The sequence below is a fragment of the Neofelis nebulosa genome, chromosome 1 (assembly GCF_028018385.1).
Source record: "Neofelis nebulosa isolate mNeoNeb1 chromosome 1, mNeoNeb1.pri, whole genome shotgun sequence".
Lineage (NCBI taxonomy): Eukaryota > Metazoa > Chordata > Mammalia > Carnivora > Felidae > Neofelis > Neofelis nebulosa.
The window spans coordinates 170,400,688-170,422,464 of NC_080782.1; the positions used below are offsets into that span (position 1 = coordinate 170,400,688).

Genomic DNA, 21,777 nt, shown 5'->3' on the forward strand with positions numbered 1-21,777 from the left:
ATGAATCACACAGTTCAAAGCAGATCCTGCCAGTCTGTGGATGTCTAACTTCCACAGCAAACTAACCAATCTTCATTGCAAAATTCTATCATCTGTGGAAGACGTTAGCTCCAACAGATGACATACGTAGTAATTAGATATAGAAGTTTTTGTTCCAACTGAGAACTGGTAGGGCTTATTGACCCTTATAAAAAAAAACCCCAAAAACAAAACTTCCCCGAAAATATTCATGCTTTACTGTGTACTATTAAAAAACTCTGTTATTTTGCTACCTCCCCCTGAAAACATGTAATTCACTTGTTTGCTTTTCAGTACCAAAGGGAGGCCAGCAACTCACAGCATCACACACACACACACACACACACACACACACACACACACACACAACCAGTAACCAGCCTGTTGGGAGGGCCCGGCCGCCTCCTGTACCTGGAGCTCCACATTGTGTTTGAAGATTAGGATAGCGAAAATCCACCATGGGCTGAATTCTTCTTCCACATTAAAAAATACAGCCAAAAGACCCAAACCTGAGGAATAAAGTGAGAAATCTGAAAGCTCTGGAACAATGGTATTTTATGTAAAAATAAGTCACATTTGAAGGATCCTAGGATTGCATCTTCACATAACTCAGCAGGTAGTACTTCAACATACCACCCGGGGTGTCTGGGTGGCTCAGTTGGTTAAGCAGTTAAGCATTCAACTTCTGCTCAGGTCAGGATCTCGCGATTGGTGGGTTTGAGCCCTTGCGTTGGGCTTGGTGCTGACAGCTCCGAGCCTGGAGCTTGCTTCAGATTCTGTCTCCCTCGCTCTCTCTCAAAAAGAAATTAACATTAAATTAAAAAAATCAAAACGTACCACCAGAAAGTTTCTAACCTTAAATTTATGTTAAAATTTAAACATGGATTCTAAAAAAAAGTGTGAGGTCCTTGAAAATGGGGGACAATTTTGTCAGTGAAAAAGCACTTGAAGATTTTCTCCATTACTAATGAGAAACTGGCAAAAATTGAGGCAACTTTTTTCAGAACTGTGGAATTAACCACATGCATGTCGTGACCCAAGACGTGTTTGCTCAGAGGTGGCCGGACGTCAGTCAGAACAGCATACCCTGTGACGTGTCCAACTGCCCCGTTCCCATCGCGTCTCCAGCTGCATGGTCTCCTTGAACACCAGCAGCCTGACAGTCACCTGAGGGGGCCGAATAGGGTTGGGAGCTCCTTCAAAGCTTGTAACGCTTATTCCCCAGAGAACCCCGTGTGCAAGCCTATCTGAATGTAACGGGGCTCCGATCTCAGGCCCAGAAGCCTTTTCCCAAGGGGAGGCCGTCTGGATAATTACAGGCAACTGTGTGATTTTTGTGGCTGCCTGAGATGGCGAACAGCTGGGGCTAATCAAAAGGCTTAGGAGGAAAAGCTGGGAAAGGAGATGTCACACGGGCTTCGAGACCTGGGTATGTAGAGGACCCCGTGCATTCTAGGGCTGTGCGCATCCTCACGAAAGACCTGAGAAGGACCCAAGCTTCCACCTGTGGCTGCCCCGCCCCCCCGGCTCTGCGCATGCAGGCAGCACTTACTAGGAACGGCAAGACCTGGGTTTGAAAACGGATTCTCTAATAACCAGTCAGTCAGTCACCCTACCCTTTCCGAGCCTCCCCATTTCCTCACGGACTGTATGGACACACGGGAACCCGCAGGAGTGAGCATGAAAATGAAAGCACGTGTGTTGGCGAGAATATGCATGTGGCTGTTCACTGATGGGACTTTGAATTCTAGATGGCTCAGAAATCATGTGGAAAATGTTTGCAAGCATAATTGTAGTTTTCCTAAAGGCTCTGTTTTTATCAGATAAAGGGGTCAACTGCCCCAAACCAGTTATGAGTGACCAGACAGGATGAACTGGGAGGCCTTTTGCAGTAGTACATTCTAAGGGAACAAGATTTAAAAACCATAACCACACACACAAACACGTTTGCTTAAGTGAGTAGAGGCTTTTCAATATCGTCTACGTGTGTCTTTTTATTTTATGGAGAGAGGATGGATGAGAGAAGCAAGTATGGTAGCCAGAAAGATAAATAAAAAGCCAAAAAACATACACAAAAGTTAGTCACATAATAAGAACTGGCAATATATTCAAATAATTGCAAGCCTATAGGAAATATAAATTACCTCACGTTGAATTTTTTTCTATTGATCTAATATATTGTTTTAACCCCAAATTTTATTTATGAAAAATTACGACCAACTTTAAGAAGCTTCAATATTCACTTTTATTATTTATAAAAAAAATCAAGGTATCAGAATGCATATGGTATATACTGTGATCTTGGTTTTGCACAGGTATTCACGTGTTTACATTATTTCAACTTTAACAAACATACCATATGTGTATCTTTACAATACCTGATAAAGATTTATCAGTCTGGCACTTATACACGTATTAGTTCATTCTGATGCTCTCTGCACGTCAAAAGGATGTTAAAAATGACTGACCTGAAATAACTCCAAGATGAAGACTGATTTAGTGAGAAGCAGTTATGCTCCAGCAATTGCCACACACTCATTTGTGCCGGTTTTTTCCCCCTTAATCAAATGTAAACCTTTACCAAAAGAAAAAGAAAAAAAAAGAAAAAGAAAAAAGAAAAAAAAATCTGGAAATGAAGTTCTGCTATTTTTTTAGTCCAATAAATAATTTTAGCTACGCTTAATGTAGCTTTTTAAGGCCTTCATACAATTGAAAAAAATTAAAGTTGAGCATGTTAAAACCCTGTTCGTTTATAAAATAAAAAATAGAATTTTACAGGTTTGCAGTTAAAAGTCACTGTTCAAAACCTATCATGCAAGTGATATCTGCAACCCAACCAAAAGTCCTTGGTGCTGGCAGTCAGGGCACAGCCCAGTGCCAGCCATGTGAGGCATTAAAAAAACACCATGATGTCAGAGGTCTAGATTTACATGTATTAAGCCACACGCCAGCAAATTCTCTGATAAATACACATCATTTTAATAATCAGTATTTGATAGCGGATGAAAACATGCATTAGACTAAAAATGCCACAAATTTGTTTTTATATCCATTCACTATAAAACTTTCTTTTTTTAAAATTTAAAGTCTTGGTTCCTATTTTAGAATACACAATAATCAGGAGGATACATGATGGGAAGCCAGTTTTCAGTAAAAGATGCACAATGGGTCCATCCAAGTAACTTCATCAGCTAGAACAGAACACAAAAATTTATTATTAAAGAACAGATTTTTCAAGCTCAATATTCAGGGTAAATTCTGCATTAAATATTTAATGATAATAAAGTAGCACATAGAACTTTCCTTCCATCCCAACCCAACCACCCACCACCCTTCCTACCAATTGTTCTTCCTTACCATCAACTAACCTACTCATTTTCCTACCAACCAACCTAAACAGGTGATTATGACCATCCCGCCCAACCTTCCTTCTTTCCTGTCTTTCTACTAGACTTTCTGTCTTTCTTTCTTCAACCCTGACACACTTGTTCCCTTCCTTCCTACCAACCTAGCTGCCTTTCATTCTCTGTCTGACTGGAAGTCAAACACTATTCTAGACCTCGGGAAAACAGCACTGAACAAACTCACTTCTCACTTTCAGGAAAGTTCTGTTCTGTTCAGGAAAACCAAAGAGTGCCAAAGCAAATCCATGAGCAGATGAATAGGCGAGTCCATAATTAAGATGTACATGTCAGGTATACAATGGTGACATAACAGAGGGGCTGGGAAGTGAGATGGTCACAAGTGGGATCTCCGGGGAGATGACATTTAAGAGGAAACCTGAAGAAGAGACCTACTCTGCCAGTCGGGGAAAGAGCTCTCCACACAGCTGGACGAGCTGGGTCCCACGGTGGGAAGGGCCGAGGCTGCTTCGGCCAGGCAGAGGCGGCTCTCGAGATGGGAGCAGAGCCATTCCAGGGAAGTGTGATGAGATGTGGCTGGGGAGGAAGGCAGGAGCCACATCACATGGGCCTTATGGGCCACGGGGAGGAGTTTGGATTTTATCCTACATGCGCCCGGGGCTTCACCAGGAGGTGTCAAAAGCCATCTTTCCCAGCAGCAGTGTGGAGGGCAGGCAGTACAGGAACAGAATGCAGGGGACACAAATTATGAAACACCCCCTGGTGTCAATGTCTGGGTGAGTCACGGGCTTTACGGATGTGAGAGCTCACAGATTATAGTTGATGTGATAAGAATCACACTACACACCTTATGGTGAGTTGCAGAAAGATTTCTCTTAACCTATTCAAACATCTGAAGAACTGAGTTAAAATGTCTCACAATTTGGACTGGTGAAGGTATGCCAGAAAAGGTCTAAGAGTAAAGATAACCTATAGTTTCCTCTAATTATAAAAAATTTCCCTAGGAACCTACTGATTAGTTTTACATTCAAAGAATACCTTGGGTACGGAGACCAGAGCCTTGGCCACATTTGGCATGACCAAGCTGCCCAATCCCACAATATCCTTCAGGAACAAACCAGGCCCAGAGACAGGATGAGGCTACAGTGATTTCTCTGGAATTCAGTAAACTTTATACTTGACAATTAACTTGTACAGAAAGAACAGCATTTCTTACCTCCTGTTTCTAGTATCAACCACATAATTTCTCTGCATATAATACAGAATGTGGTAAAATCACAAAATGGCCTATCACTTCAAATGAAGAATATTGAAATATAAACTCTAAAAATTCAACCATTTTAGAACTGAGCCAACATGTATTGAAAAGCAATTCTGTTTGTTTTCTTCATAAAGAAAACTGTCTTCTGACTATACATCTAAAATTCATAATGCACTTTGCCTACGTTGTAAACATCTGAGGCTAAGTACAGCCCTTCTGTCCTTTCTGGACAGGAGTTTTAAAAATCTAATAATAATGGGGCCCCTGGGTGGCTCAGTCAGGTATGCATTCAACTTCAGCCTAGGTCATGATCTCGAGGTCTGGGAGTTTGAGCCCCCCATCAGGCTCTGTGCTGACAACTCAGAGCCTGGAGCCTGCTTCAGATTCTATGTCTCCCTCTCTCTCTGCCCTTCCCCTGCTCACGTTCTGTCTCTCAAAAATGAATAAACATTTAAAAAAAATTAAAATTTAATAAGAAAAGTTTAAAAAATGTAAATAGCTTATTGGCGGTCTCTCATGCTTTCATTTTATAGTTCGCATTACATTAATTGGAGTAGCAATCTGTCATGATAAAGTCAGTATCGCTAAATCACTACCATAAGGCTCTATCTTGTCACTATGCAATATGGAGGGGACACATAACAGTGACGATTTTATATCACTTACTTGAATACAATTTTTCCAGTTTTCTTTTGTTGGTTTTTCTTCCACAAGTTTAGTTGCAAATTTAAGGCCTCTCCCATACATTTTATTTACTAATGCATGCTTGTATGCAAATGTTAAAACCTATAAGGTAAAACAAGATAAAGCTTATCTATGAAATATTTACACTGTAAGGCTTAGAGCTTCAATAAGGAAAAGATGAAGGCCTTAACAGAAGTGTAGCTTTTAAAATGAACATTTTCCATCAAGCAAATTTCAAAAATGTTTTGAAAGAATAAAAGTTAAATATGCCACAAAACAGGTAACTTGTGTTGGGGAAAAAAATGAAGCTCTGATGAATCACTAGTTCTTGGCATCCATACCAAAACATCTCTTTATGCAAAGGGGAGCTGACAGAAGTGATCACAAAAACGCGAGTAAGGAGGGAAGTACAGAACTATGAAAACCTCGTTATAAATTACCAAAACTGCAAAAGGGGATAAAAGTAAAAAAAAGAAAAAAAAAAAGTGTTCTATTATACAAACACGTTCTTACGCTGTCAATTCCTTGTGTATACGTTGGTGCCTTTAATTACTGCATCTGTCAAATATACCTGTAACCATTTATTTACGTTTTTGGTCTCCACCTTCAGAATATGGAGAATTACCTCAAAGAAAGCAGTCCTATCACATTTATTTGTGTTCTAGAGCCAAGCAAGGTGTTCAACTGTAACAAAGGTGCTAAACGGACAGGTAATACAGCGCCTGGCCCCTGATACAGCAGTATTGCGGCAGATACGGAGATACGGGATTATTCGTAATGGTTTTATTACGGGCCTCGTCAAGTTTTTATCCACCAGGCTCTTATCTTTTCCCAGCAGCAAGCACAGCACTGGGTGGGGAGCAGACGTGCAACAGGTGTGTGTTCAGAATAAGAGCAAGTATCACGGAGGCCCTTCCGTGTACTGAGTACTCATTCAGCAGGTTTCAGAAACTTGCCGAGGGTCATACAGATAAAAATGGAAGAAGTGGGATTTGCACTCCAGGGCCTGATTTCAGATCCAAATTCTCAAGCTCTGCTGTGACACTGGCTCCTGCAGTTTCCTGCCTAGGACTCCGTTTCCACGGCAGGAGCACGACTGTGCTGTGGTGAAAACTTTTCTCCTATCTCAGAGGTCTGTACTACAAATGATCACAGTGAATCTAGAAAACAAGCATCCGTCTAGTAAAACACAAACAAGGGCTTGTGCTGGGTCAGGAGATTTCCACTGATTTCATTTAGTTTATTTTTATCTCCAGAAGAAAGGAAGACTGACAGCAACTTGGGAGTTATATAATCCCTACCGTGAGAATTCTAGTAGAGAGCTAAAAGAGATTTAAAATGTTTTTATAAACCCACATCCAAAAAAGTTCATCAATGTGACTCTTTTTGAACTGGATTTTAAAGTTGATGAGCTATAAATCCAGGTGATAATTATTTAAAAGTCAAAGAGGTTTTGAGAAAAATGACATGTAAAGTAACCAGCAACCCCCCTCCACCCCCGACAAATCAGCACACAGACAGATGCAGGAAGGCACAAACACGACCTCGAGATGCTCTTAATTGTAGCTTCGTAAGTAACTGCCTTCACCAAAAGGCTGCTATGCAGACAGAGAAGAGAATGGTAGAACGGTTTAAAACAGGCAAGACAAATGAGGTCTCACTAAACACAGAGTCTTCTTCAGAGCCCAGCTTAGCCACATTCCATGTATTGTCTTCCTCTTCTGGCCAGGCAGCTGGGGAACGGCAAAGAGGAGGCAATGGGGCCCAAGAAAGGTTTGTGAAGCAACCCCCAAGAACTGCGCCCAAACAAGAGGCAGACAGGTTACCTTATTGTCAAAAAGATCAGTCCATTTTGTAGTTTCCCAAAAAGTTTCCGTCAGAGAATCCAGAGTGCTCTCTCCTTCCTCCTCTCTTCCTTCCGTATCACCTGAAACGGCCCCATCTTGATCTTGTGCGTGAAGCAGGTGGTCAGCTAGGGCACATCCTTTTCTACAAAGGGCATCCACGAGGGTAGATTTTTGTTTGTCCATATCACTGTGTTCCAAACCAAAAAATAACTCACAGATCAGTAAATCATTTTTTAAAAGTACAGACTTATCTGAAACTGAATTCATGCGTTCTCTGCCTCAGATTTACAACGCAGAGATATTGTACAGCTGTGTATTTACATCTGCATTATCCATCAAATAAAAGTCCTTATTTCTAACAAACATCAAATGAGCCACTGCATTACACATACAGATTGAGTCACGACAGCTGTATCTGGCTGAAACAGAGGCCATAAACCAACAGAAATGAAGGACAGTTCAGTTCTAAGTTCTGTCAGCTAAGGAACTCTTTTATAGATTTCTTATAAATAGCAATCATTACAGATTTATGTACAGACACACAAGTTCTTTCAGAAGTAGACTTTCATTTATAAACAGAGCAAACACTGTATGACGCTTACCCTGGACGTGCACTTTTATATACAGAACTCATCTGCAGTCAGAATAATTCTATGAGTAAGGTACTAGTTAGTAATCATCCCCATTTTGCCAAGGAGGAAGCTGAGGCACAGAGATCTGTTCAAGGTCCTACAGTTAGGCAGTAACAGACGCAGAACCTGAAGCTACTTCTGGACAGCCTGCTCTTAGTCGCGATGGTAACATGGTCCTGCTTCAGGGCGGGAGCCATGTCCTTCTGATGTATTTCAAGTGCCCAGACAATGCTTGGCAAAGACCAGAAACTCAATAAATCATCGCTGAATGAAATACAGTAACAACCTACACTCCAGGGGACAGTGTGAGTCTTTAGGATACTTGCTGATCTGGGCATTTTGTCCAATTCATGTCCCGCCCATGTGAGGGCAATGAGGACTACAAGCGCTGGGCGCATGTCTCCGAGGCACTCAGACACCGGTGAACAAACTGTGTAAGAGTGAGAATGATTCTGAAGGACCCGGAGTGGAATGTGCAACATATGAAATCTGCAGGCACTCTAAAATCAACAGGAATTATAGCGTGAAAGGCAATTAAAATAAGAAGCCAAAACAACCTGTTACAACCCAACAAAGTCACCCTCCTTAATACATCTGCAAAGTAGATAAAACTTTGCCAAAAAAGGTGCCTAAGACTTTGGAACTCAGCCAAGAGTTCCAAAGCTTAAAAGAACCAACTTTCACTCTCTGTGGAAATGCGCCTGGGAACTGCTTGGTTACTCTGGGCTCAGGAACAAAAAGATCTGGGAGCTGTAGGGCACGGACGCAGCTTCTCCTCTACCGGGTGCCCGACCAGTCGCCGTCTGAAATGTCTTGCCACCAGCACCGCATTTATGCTTTTACAGCAGCCGAGGAGTGGGACACAATCACCGTCCCCGTCTTGTGCCGGAGAAAGGGGGCCTTGGAACAGAAGTGGATCGGCAAGGCAGGTTTGATCGTTCACGGCAGTCCTGGCTGGACCCAGCTGCCCCAGGAAGGGCTGGAAGGAGGCAGAATTTCAGGGGTGGCACAGGTGTGCTGTACTTGCCAGGCCTGGATTAAGTTACCCACAAGACCCCTATTTCAGTGTTCTCTGATCCAGTAACCTGAATCCCACATATCTAGAATATTCATTTCCCACCCTCATCTAATTTAGTACTGACTACGTACTTTCATCCACGAGGCTTTCTCCACTCAAAAGGAAGTCAGCTCTGCTTCCAATGGGCTTTCACACTTTAAAGTATTCATTGTAACTGTCAATCTTACCCCACCTAGCAACTGCATCTTCTGTATCAGAGCGCACGTTTTCTAAGAGCGTCCTGTTCATTTTTTCACATTCCTCTCAGTGGTGCTTTACTGCAGTGTTTGCTCCACAAACATCTTTGAATCAAATCTAGTTAGGTACCGATCAAAGTGGCGATAGCCATATTTTAGGAAGAGCTTCAATCAAATACTTTAATGGCCTAAATAAAGTTTAACTGAAACTTGATACCGGATCACCTGCAAAAAGCTCATATCATTTTTAAGATCACAAAATGGCTATCGCAATTTCTGACGCATGAGTGACCGCAGTACAAGCAGTTTTTTTTTTTTTTTCCCCTCAACGTTTTTTATTTATTTTTGGGACAGAGAGAGACAGAGCATGAACGGGGGAGGGGCAGAGAGAGAGGGAGACACAGAATCTGAAACAGGCTCCAGGCTCCGAGCCATCAGCCCAGAGCCTGACGCGGGGCTCGAACTCACGGACCGCGAGATCGTGACCTGGCTGAAGTCGGACGCTTAACTGACTGCGCCACCCAGGCGCCCCAGTAAAAGCAGTTTTGCATGGAAATGAGAAATGAATGCTGGGCTGCTGCTCCTGCTCGCCGGCTGCTGCTACAAGAAATGGAAGAAATGCGGCCCGCTCCTGAGGCCCTCGCCCCAGAACAAGGAGCCCCAGGCCTGGACGAGGCCCTCTGCTCAGCGTGGCGTGTCTGAGCCCATCGTGGTTTGGCCAAAGCAAGGGCCACGGCAAATACCTTAATTATAAGCGTGGACAAACCGATCTAAGGTTGCTAAAGACTAACCAGCTTCTCTTAATTTTCACATCTGACACCTCCTTTCTAGTTTTATCCCAGCAGGTGTGAAAGTCACTACAGCTACAATCTTTAAAGCCAGGATCCTATCAGACTGTTACTTTTTGACAGCCACTGGAGTCAGCACCTGAGATAAAAACTGTGAGAAAAAAGGGACTAACAAGATTGAAAACACAACTACTCTGGGTCTTGTGAGCTCACTTTAACCGCGAATTAAGAGCTTCCTTCATGGACAGGAAGATTTAGGAAAGACAGGCCAAAGTATGAGCAGGGATAAATGGACCTTAATATTTACTGAAATTTCAAAACGAGCCCACGCATGTTATTTCCTACACACACGAATCTGAAGAGATACTATTTTCCCAAACTAAGAAACAACAGATGCTAGGAAGGATGGGGGCAGCTGATAACAGATACCGCAGTGAGGTCAAGGCAGCCTCAAAGGGGCCACTGTCTCTGGCAATGAGCTTCTCACAGGTGATCAAGCCCAGACGACTCCTGAAAGAGGGTTAACACGGAGTGGAATTCAGGTAGTAGGGTGCAGTGTAGACTACTCCAGCGAGAAGCCAGGGGCCCCACGGGAGACAGAAGACATTGGGATATGGCTGTGGGCTGAGATATGGATGCCTGAGGACCAGGAGAAAGGGGCTTGTCAGCAGACAGCAGTTACGAAGGAGATGGAGGGGAGGGGTCGGGCCAAGAGACAAAGGTCAGTGGCGTGGGAATCTTCTCACGACGAGCGGGAATGCAAGGGGCTGCTTATCAAGACATGAAGGGGCCCAGGCCAGGGCAGAGCAGGTGTGATCTGCTCTCCCACTTCCGGCTCCGGCACCCGAGGCTGGCCACGCAGTCTCTGAGCCTGTCTGCTCTTCTGCAGATACAGGGTAAAAACACTCCTACTTGGTATGTCTTTTAGAAGATTAAGTTTAAATGAGGTCACGTATTTAACATACCCCAAAGATTTCCCTGTACATACCTGGCACTTCAGAAATGGACAAAACAGCACCCTTTGAGACTGTTCCCTTAGAAGGTGGGAAAGGGTGCGCACAACGCCAACAACCTAACCTGAATAAATCTTATTCTGCTTAAAAACTGTAACATTTGTAAGAGCTACAGCATTGGTACTGCCAACAGTTCTAGCAATTTAGAACGTAGCATAATGCCAAGAGTTCCGGCAGTTCAGAATCAGGAACTTCATGTAGAAAGAAGGATTCTGCCTAGCAGACGGAATCCTGAAGAAGAATCGCAGCACTTCCTGGGCGGACTCAACACTTCTGGTTCATTCGTTACAACAGCTGTAAGAGGAGGCAGTGTTTCTCCCCTTGCAGGTAATGACACTTGGGTGAACATGAACCAAAGTGACAGAGAGGAAAGTGGTACAAGAGAGTTCAGGGAAGGCAGAGGTGAGGCTGAGGGACCCTCACACAACACATGGGGGCCACATGCTCACCCACCACAGAGCGGTGCCTCACACTGGGTTTTATTAAAGCTAAACCTCCCTTTCCCTTTACCGCACAGAATACTCTAAAGCCGGTTCCTAACTCAAGTGGCTATGATGGTTTCAATCTAACTTTATTTCTATTTGGGTTACCAGGCATTACATAAACCTGGGCTTTTCACGCTATTGGTCAATAAGCAGTTTAGAAACTGATTTTGCAGGGTGTTAGGTGTTTGCCTCTGCACATGTCACATTCACACCGATTCCCAAATGGGAGGACCGCTAGGTCACAGCTACTCAAATCTCTCCAGACCAGCAGCACCAAAAGGTAGAGAAGGCAAAGTCCTTTTCTTTTGCTTAAATCTGCAACAACTGGAAAGAATTCTTACAAACTATCTACGGGTGGATATTCAAATACTGATAATTCTAGGGACACAACAATTCTCAGAAAAGAATATTGTCCATAATTTTAAAAAGTAACTAAGAAATGAGATGCAAGAAAGATTATTTACTGGTTAGGTACTTTTTTATAGTAGCTGCATCGGGCCTGGGGTCAGTCTTCATCGCAATATAAACTGCGAGGGCCGTCTGGTCTATGTGAGAAATGACAGCATTTGCAGCCTCAACAATTTCATTAAGTCTTTTCATTCGTTCCTAGGGAGGAAGAAAAAGAAGAAATCAGAAAAGAAATGGTGTCAGCGAGTCCATCCAAGTCCCTTCGCTTCCGTCTCAAATGCAAGGGTGGCGGCTCCAGAGTCAGGGGCCGAGCCCTCTGCTGGCAGTGGTGGGGGGGGGGGGGGGGGGGGTGTGTGCTGCCTCATAGTGTGGGGGCTGCAGTGTCAGCATCTCTAGAAAAGACATCATTCACATTCCCCACTGATGTTAAACGGTGCAAATAAGGGAGGTAAAAGGTGGTCGTAGAAATGTAAACAGCTTTCTACCCAGGCAACTCCTTTTCTGGGCCTCTTAGAAACATGACCTGCTTTGTTAACTCCAGCCGCACACCACACGGAAAGAGAAGTAAAACAAAACAAAACAAACCCAAAAAGACCCTCCAAAAAACAAACGGCTGATGAACAAATTCTTCCTAACTTATTGCTAAAACCATGAAGGTGAGAATAAACGAGAATGCACCCAACAGTCTAACTATACGGTTGCCATGGTGCTCCAGGTGCTCTCAGCAGTCTTCTCCTCTTTTGCTAGTCTCAGAGGTCTCCTTTCAACACCTTCAAGTTCACTCTGCACCCTTGACAATTTCTGATTGGCCATGAGCACCTTCCTACCGGCCATCATTACCAGCGAGAGCTGGTCCGTGTTAAGATAGCTTGGAACTATGGCCAATTTTAAAAATGAGCAAAGTTCATGAAAAGCAGGAATTCTTTTGCTGATGGTGTTTAGATCTGCAGCAGGCCAGGACCACTGCTCCTGAGGTGAATGTCAGAAAAGTGATCCTTAGGATTTCTTTATCTATTCCTCCTCCCACTGATGAAAACTGTGAGCAGGAGTCTTAGGCTGACCTCACAGGAATGAGTACGTTCTGTAATTACCTTCATGAAAATAGTCAATACAACATTCAATTTGAGGAAACATGTTTTCATTTGGCAGAAGCACAAAACAAATACAAAACTGCATTTTCACTAAACATACGAACTGTATCTCATGTTACAAATAAAATAAAATACTCCTATTAAGATTGAACACGTCCAACCTTTTCAGCATCCAACTGATGAAGTCTTGCAACGTACAGAGGAAGATAATTAGGATATGTTTCTTTCAATTCATTATAAATGTCACTAGAATCCAGCCTATGTATAGAAGAAAGAGAAACATTTCTTTTAAGAAGAAAACAATTTGTCTTCCCTATTATTTAACATTATTTGAAGTCCCAATCCATAACATAAGAAAGGCATCAATCTGAAATGTAATCACTGACTAGGATTATCATTATTTGCCGGGAGTATAAATAAAAAACAAATATAAAAAACCCCAGAGAAGCAAATCAAATTGAAAATTATTTCAATTAAGAGTTCAATAAGAGGGGTGCCTGGGTGGCTCAGTTAATTAAGCGCCCGATTCTTGATTCTGGCTCAGGTCATGATCTTGCAGTTTGTGAGCTGGAGCTCCACATCACAATTGCGCTGACGGAGGAGACACCTTGGGGAATAGGGCTCTGCACCTATGACCTATGATCTTTAAGAATGATCCAGGGTCACCTGGGTGGCTCAGTGGGTTAAGTGTCTGACTCTTGATTTCGGGGAAGGGCAGAGAGGGAGAGAGAGACGGTGAGAGAGTAATCCTAAGCCGGCTCCATGCTGTCAGCGCACAGCCCAACCTGGGGCTCAATCCCATGAACTATGAGATCATGACCTGAGCTGAAGTTGGACGCTTAACTGACTGAGACACCCAGATGCCCTTAATGAATTATTTTAAAACACTGTATGTATAAAAATGTCCGGCACAGCATTATGGAGAAAAGCTATAAATGTATATGCCAAAGTATATGCCAAATAGAGTATTTAAGTAGGTTACATTTCATCAACAGGACCACCTCCTATGTGGTCATTAAAAATGGTATTTTAAAGGACTATCAAATGACCCAAGAAATGCTCATCATCAAACAGTCACTGGAACACAACATCATTCATACTGCTACATGTGTAAATACGGAGAAAATAATGATAGGACAACGACCACCCCCAGAGAGTAGGCAAAAAAGTGATTTTTATTTTCTTCACACATCCTAATAAAATTCTCTTCTGAGAGCAAATCAAAATTAAGTGATTAAAATAAAAGCACGTCTAACCCTTCCACCCACTGTTAACATTCCTGAATATGGCCTATGAACCTGTACGTGACACTGTCGTAACCGGAAAAATAAGTAAACAGAGGATCAAAATCCATTAAAAACTTACTTTGTCATCCACTGAATTTTAAGATCTCGTAATGCTTCAGTAAACTCTTCTTTCAAGTCTTTCTCTTTTTCTGACTCTTTTTCTTTATCTTTGCCGCCATTCTTAGTCTTTGTTGGCGGAGATATTAGGTAGTAATGAACAGGGATCACATCCTATGAATGTGGAAAGAGTCTCAGATTAACATGCTTCATTTTACATAATTACAATCATCTTCAATACCTGAATATCACGTAACACAGGCTGCACTGAGTTGTACTACATTATATTCCAGATCCTAAGGGCCACAATACATAAACATTTCCAATCTGTGGGGCTCCTGGGTGGCTCAGTTGGTTAAGCATCACGACTCTTGGTTTCGGCTTAGGTCATGATCTCACGGTTTGTGGGACTGCACCCCACGTTGGGCTCTGTGCTCAGTGTGGAGCCTGCTTGGGATTCTCTCCCCCACCCCCCGCCCTTTCCCCACTTGCTCTCTCTCTCTCCCTCAAAAAAACTCAAAAACAAAATCCAATCTGTGACCAAAGGAATTTTCTCTCAAACTTTAAAGTACTGTTGCTTCTAAATCTCCTCTAAAATAAAGGAGGTAAAGGACACTTGGCTGGTTCAGTCTGTGGAGCATGCAACTCTTGATCTTGGGGTTGTGAGTTCGAGCCCCATGCTGGGTGCACAGATTACTTAAAAATCTTTAAAAAAATAAAGGAGGCAAGAACAAACTTTCCTCCATTTGAGTGTTTTTGTATTCTTAGTTTTACCTAAGAGACTAATTACAAAAAGTACTAATTATGAAAGTCTACTGACCTTTCACATCTTATACCTGAGAAGGAAAGGAAATAACTTAGAATTTTAAAAAAGACCCTCTTTTCTAAGAAAATTTAAAGAAAAATTTTCTTTTTTCATTCAATCGACAGGACTTATTGAGGCCCTGTGAGGCTCTACAAGGTGAAGAACAAAGCAGACAAGGCCCTTCCTTGCCCTTGGGGAACACATCCCAGTGGGGCAAGACAGACACATACAAGTAATGAATAGTTTTGGCTAATCCCACACGATAGGAAGAAAATGAAACAGAATGCAGGGACAGAGAGCAGCTGCTCAGTACGGTGGGGGAACAGCACAGACACAGTGGTGCTGGAACAGGGACTACCCTGTCTAAGTGAACCCACATGACCTAAATGGAAGAGCCTCAATGAACCTAACCGACCCAAATGAGGAGAGGGAGAAGAGTCTGAAGACAGAAGAGGAGGACGTATAAAAACCCGAGCTTGTGGACACGGCAAGAGCAAATGGGCAGCAACCATAGTAAGTGGGGCTGATGGAATATGGCACAAAAATACAGATTTTATTCTAAATGCAAGAGGAAGCCTACAGGACAGTTGTAGGCAAGGCAGTGGCATGATTAAAGACTTCTTTCTGCTCTTTATTTAATGACTTTGGATCCTACACATGTGAAAAATGTTGGTTTGTTTTTAATAGCTCTTCATACTATTTGGAGAATGGATGATAGATGGCCGAAGTCAAGAAGGAGGGAGACAAGTTAGGGAGCAAAGCTAGAATTCCCAGCACCGCCCTGATGTGAAGAAGAGGCTGTAGAAGAGGAAGAAGCGGACGGATTAGAAATCCATGATGCAGAATTGACAGTGGTGTTGATGGGGTTGCAAGTTGGGGACAAATAAGACTGAGCAGGGCTGAGGGAGGGGAAGAGGAAGCCCAGGCCTTGATCCAAAGCATTCTACGGTTTCAAAGATGCTTGGGAGTGAGGGAGACGGGCCCCAGAGGGGCTGTGAGGACAAGTGGGCAGAGAGGAGTGGTCAACCAGGGCCTGTAGCTGGGGCGGGGCCTGCCACAGAATCCCGAAGAACCAAACGGCAGCAGTGGCTGCTACCACGGCAAGAGATGACAAGAGAGTAGCTGTTTCCATGGACAGCGGGGGATAAGGGCTGCCTGGGAGAGATGCAGACAGAGTGGGAAGTAAACAGGCACAGATGGTTTGAGAAGCTTCGCTTACAAGAGAGCAGAGAAATGGAATTCTAATTACATCTATTTCCCTCTATTCTATGAAAGCACAGAAGTCTTTATTGGTTGAAACTAATGCATTATCTGGGAAATCAAACCCCATATTACGCTGGCTAATCTGTTTCTGGCACAATAACCAGGTGCCCTTAATTAAGTCATTATTTATTAGGTCAACTTCTCCAACTCTATCTTCAGGTTTATATTAAAAACGCTGCTAAATTCAAACCTTTTGTTTTAATTAACAAAGTTTCTAAAACTGAAAAAATTATGTTATCAAGAAGACTTTTACTCCCCTAATCACAGGAATCTCAGAAAAAAACTTTACACGGGTTAAGTCAAAGAAAATAGTATTGCAAGCCCCCACGTTCCCCCAAATAGGATTTTCAGGTGTAAATACAACACGGATATCCCCACGTTAGCAATTCTCACAATTAAATTTTATAAGCAACACTGCTGCAGTTCTGACAGCATTCCGACGTCAAACGGGAGCCACACTTCGACAGGACCCGTCTGAAGCCCGCTAGGACCACTGGGAGGACGGAACCACACACATCCACCTGCAGCCATCTCAGGGCCCCGCTTGGAGGCCGGAAGCCAGCACTGGCAAGCCAAGGTCGCGTGTGCAGAGTGAGATGGGGGAAAAGAAGCAGGGGTTCTGCTTGGGTCAGCTCCTCAGGACCCTGCTACCCATCCTTCCCCCCTCCTCCTGAGGTCGCCTTCCTAAGTGGGCACTGCGCGGGCAAAGCCGAGTTCAAGCATCTGCAAAATCTGAGTTGCTAATTAACCATCAGGTTCTTCTGGGAAAGGATCACTCACTCAGTGTCATCCGTGCAGCACAGACAATCCACTGAAGAGTTAAGGGGCAGAGACAGCCTCGAATGCTGACCCTCTGACTACAGTCCTATTCTCTTTGGAACCCACTGCACTAGAATGTGGACACTTGCCTGCAGGAGGCAACCTTGTTGGCCGTGTTGACTCTACTCTAATGTGAGCCTCCCTTAGATCCCCTCCTCCTTGCCTGATTAGGGACAGGGGCAACTGTCAGGATGGGAAGGAGTCTCTGCTGTGAGGCAATTCCTCCTCTGAAGCTCAAAGGTAAGGCATTTGCTATTACATTTTAGTACAGAAGAGAGAAAACAGAATTGAATTTAAAATGAGCAATCCATTAACTTAATGTACGATTAACAACAAACTCTAACAAAGATCTATAAATAGGAAGAAATGGGGTACCATGGCAACCATAAACTATCAGTAAAAGCACGAGACGGAGAATTTATGAGGAATGACCTTGAAGTGGGGGGAAATCAAGCTTTTGTGATCAGCATTTTAATTATTAAATATTAAATATGTCAAATTAGCTATTTTAAGTGTTAATAAAATCCTATAAAATATTTTGGGACAGTAATTTTTTATTACTAAAAATTATGAACATGGCAGTTTTAATTCCTAATCAACAGAAAAATTGAGTTATTTTTTGTTTTATCATGTTCACTTGTTCTTTTTGTCAATATTTTTTTAATTCACTTCTCAAGGACTTAGTACAGGGTCAGTTTAATAGAAATCATTTTGTGCCATTAAATCTTGAGAAATCTTGATTATGCTTTAAAAAGGTACGCAAGATGAATCTTCAGAGCAGAAATGCTGAAGTTCTCTATAGTTGATACTTAACAATTTTTAAAAAAAAAAACATCCATTTCAGCTATTCACCAAGTACTTTGACAGTGTCTGAAATGAACCATTTCCTTTAGAAAGTCCAATCGACCTGCAAAACCGATAATTATTTTCTGGGCAACATAACTGCCATTTAAATTTTGGTTCAAAAATTATAATTTTCTTCTTAAATTATTAATGGCTAAACTCAAAACTTTAATGCCTTCACACAAACTAGCTATTTTAAAATTAGTATCATATTTGAATGCTATTTATCATCTGTTGAAAGTAACCATATTCTTTCATACGACAATGAACTTAAAAAAGGTAACCTAGATTTTCAAATCAAAAGTCACTGAAATACAGAGGAACTATACACTGAGGGCTATGCACCAAAAGCTAGCTGGTATTTTGTTCAGGCAATAAATTAACATATACATCTTTTTGGTAATGGGACTATAAAACTGTAATAATGATTATTTATAAAATAAGAGCTTCACACGTATTTGCCCTGAAGACAGGGAGAAATGGGAAGAGGCAACTCTAGCTGCCTCTAGCTTTATATAAAGCTTTCCTAACCAAGTAATAATAACCTTCTTACTCATTTAATGGTTTCCTTACACAACCGAATCCAAACAAAATCCACCAAAATTCCCAGAAGAGCAACCAAAATATACAATAGAAAAAAATCCCAGCTATGCCTCTGTGATAAGCACCTTCTATTTTTAATGGGCTTCTAGAAGACCTTTTTCTCATTTTTTGAAGTAGTGGCTCTCAAGCCATTTTCAGGACGACCCAAAGATAAACAATCTATAGATAAAAAGAAATTCATTTTAGGAGACTGATGAACGGCACTTCTTACTTTATTCTGTTTTCATTTTGAAGCTGTACATTCATTAAATGAATGTACATGGCCCACAGATGGGTCAAGATCTCAGCTAGAAATACTGGTCTACAGTGAAGTAGATAGTCCTCTATCCGGAAAGACGACTCCCAGTGGGGCGTTTTGTTTGGACAAAGTGTTTACCATTGCATAATAACATATACATTTCATAAGTCTTTTTAAATGAAAGAATTTTACCTGTTCTAAAATGGTGATTTCGTTTCACATCACTATGAATTAAGAAACAGTGTTATCTTTTGTTTATATCTTAAAATACAAGTTCTCCGTGCAATGCTTCCTGCCTGAACATGAGAAATCATGAAAATGCTGACTGAGGCCAGTAGGTCTTCATCAGAGAGCTCACTGAATACCTACATCCTTTTCTCTAAGTACACCCCAAGTTGAATTCTGCCTTTTTTGAGTTCAATTTGGCTCCAGCAGTCAATCAGACATTGTCTAATAAGTTGCAGGGAAGTCGATCAGTCACACACGAGTTATGGTCTTAAACCTGCTCATGCTCTTAGCATAAGTTTTAATTTTGGGTCGATGGTCCGTATTTCCATTCCTCCTGCCCACTGCTCTGTGTCTGTTCTTCCAGAACTAAGATGACACCAGAGCAGGGAATACACTTTTTTTTTTCAAATACCTTAATATTTTAATGATCAAATCTAAGAATGTTTTTAGACTTTAAAAAATAATTGTTTTGGCTTATATAACTACAAAAAACAATTACATTCATTTCTCTGTAGGATTTTAGATATGCAAATTTCAAATATGACCATTTGGTATCATATCTGTAGTTAAGAAATGAATAGCACTAATTTTTTTTCTACACACATATAAAACAGGGGTCTTCCAGCAACTGATGGCAGGAAAGAAAACTTCAGGAAAGTAGTATGTCAACACTGATAAGCTAAAAGCACTACGCCGCAGAACTTAAAGAAAGGAAACTAAGGGACAGATTTTTTTTAAAAAAGATTACAGTAGTGACAGAAAAAAAGTTTAATTAATATGCAAATAAGGCTTTAAGACATCTTTTTTAAGAACTGACAATCAGTACCTTTTTAAATTTTCCTTGTCGTTTTGCTGCAGACTGCCCCTGGGAGTTAGAACGACATTCTGTAAGAAAACATGCACAGTCTACACAGGATGGAGACACCACCTCGGTCTAATTGTCTTCCGGTTTACGTCTCACCTGCATGTGTCACAGTGCTTAGAAGGGTCAGGTCTACGATCACAAAGGCAGGCTTTTCAAAAAAGCAACACTGCCACTCTCATTTTAATAAAAACGCACTCCAATACGTTACTCCTAAGGGCAAATGTTTTTCAACTCTGTATTCAAAAAATTGAGGACAGCAAAATCCATTAGTTATCAAAACACTCTTGAAAAACATTAAATTTAGTGGACGGTCCAGAGTCTGATTTCAAGGACATCACAATCACACACGCCCAGGCATCCTCATTCAAGGTGACCATGAAAGGCAGAAGTGTAACAGCAGTCACCTTCCCAACTACCACACCGGCGAGCAACGCGACTAGGGAGGTAAGAGTATAAACAATGTGCTACGAGTATATGAACTCTGCACCTTTAGGTTTTTGCTCTCTTTCAGAACCATCGACCCCTCAAGGAATTACCTCGTAAGTAGTAAATACAGTTAATCCCACACTTTTATCATGTAATTTCACAACTGCCTCTGAAAGGATGTAGCCAGGAAGTACTATATCTCTCTGAACTGCTAAAAGTGCATTTTTAGTAACAATGGTTTTCCAAGGAAGCAGATGTCTGAGAAGAGTTATGTGGGTGAGCATCCCAGTCTCCCCATCTGGGGAGCCCCACAGTGGAAGCAGCCCTGCTGTCCAGGAAGCGAGGCCCACAAGAAAAGACTGAGCTAGGACTTCTTAAATCTGCATCTATGAATTCCAATGTCAGTGACTACTGATTCTCTTCAAATGACACTCAAGTGTATACATAAAAAAGTACAGTTGACCCTTGAACGACAGGGGGCTGGGGGCACCAACCCCCCCACCAGTCAAAAACCCTTGTATAACTTCTGACTCCCCCCAGAACTTAACTACGAACAGCCTCCTGTTGACCGGAAGCTTTAATGATAACAGAAACAAGTAACATATCATTTTGTGTATATTCTTACATTAATGTAAGCTAGAGAAAAGAAAATGTTACTGGGAAAATCATAAGGAAGAGAAAATACGTCTACAGGATTGCACTGTATTTAGTAACAAAACAAAACAAACAAAACACCCACAGAGAATTTGACCCGTGCAGTTCAAACCTGTGTTGTTCATGGGTCAACTGCAGTATCCACTGAAATGAGACTCAAGAAATATCAGGGCAAACGAGTTTTTCAAAGCACAAAATTCCTGAATTATGCTTCTGTGACAGTGATAAGTGACCTTTGGTTCAACAGTGGCAAGAAGTTTAAGTACACTTGTTAAGATGCATGAGATCTGTTCATTTTGGTAACGGCATTTATAGACTCCAGTGTCAGGTGGTAGGCTACTATAAAAGAACTAATGCTAGGGAGAAAAGCAAAACTGTAAGAATGACAACTTTCACTGGCACTGAGCTAACATGATGACAGAAGGTGACAGACCCATACAGATAATAAATTTGTAATGAAAACAGATGGAAAAGTTAAAACAGGTACCTATCAAATTGTAACATTTATCTCTAAAATGTAACAACCAGAAGCATGTCTTTAATAACATAATTTTGAAACTATAAAGGCAATGCCAAAAGAAGTATCTTGTAATTATTTAGACAATTACGCAAAATTCCAAGAAAGAAAGGTGTGTACTACTGAAAAAAAAATACTGTTCATTAGAAATAATCATTCTGTTTTCTCAAAGTAACCCTAGAAGATCTGACTTATTTCTAGATCCACAATATTATGTCGGTTAGGATCATATAAAATGTTCTAATTTTAAACGTCCCATTCACTTAAGCCAAGTTTAACCTACATGAGTCACAGGAAATTCAAGTGTATTAGCCATGCAACGTAGGGTCA

General features: G+C 41.8%; 1 protein-coding gene and 1 long non-coding RNA gene across 12 annotated transcripts in view; one reads left to right on the plus strand and one right to left on the minus strand.

Moving 5' to 3' along the window:
- Positions 1 to 2,239: 2,239 nt before the first annotated feature.
- Positions 2,240 to 21,777, minus strand: part of TPP2 (tripeptidyl peptidase 2) — a 68,127-nt gene continuing 48,589 nt past the window's right edge. For 2 of the 11 annotated variants that reach the window (XM_058743324.1, XM_058743392.1), the window contains 8 exons: positions 19,812 to 19,850; positions 14,209 to 14,360; positions 13,005 to 13,101; positions 11,820 to 11,950; positions 7,152 to 7,359; positions 6,987 to 7,058; positions 5,308 to 5,427; positions 2,240 to 3,209 (listed from right to left, as the gene is read on the minus strand). In XM_058743324.1, coding sequence (XP_058599307.1) covers positions 3,120 to 3,209; positions 5,308 to 5,427; positions 6,987 to 7,058; positions 7,152 to 7,359; positions 11,820 to 11,950; positions 13,005 to 13,101; positions 14,209 to 14,360; positions 19,812 to 19,850 — 909 coding nt within the window. In that variant the 3' untranslated portion in view covers positions 2,240 to 3,119. Of the gene's footprint in view, positions 3,210 to 5,307; positions 5,428 to 6,986; positions 7,059 to 7,151; positions 7,360 to 11,808; positions 11,951 to 13,004; positions 13,102 to 14,208; positions 14,361 to 15,088; positions 18,679 to 19,811; positions 19,871 to 21,777 lie in introns of those variants that run through there. The other 9 variants (XM_058743344.1, XM_058743335.1, XM_058743350.1 and 6 more) reach the window with 9 other exon arrangements.
- On the plus strand, positions 11,053 to 15,192 carry LOC131519880 (uncharacterized). Its single transcript, XR_009265841.1, has 3 exons — positions 11,053 to 11,186; positions 11,955 to 12,037; positions 15,117 to 15,192. It is a non-coding gene; the product is annotated as an uncharacterized LOC131519880 (long non-coding RNA).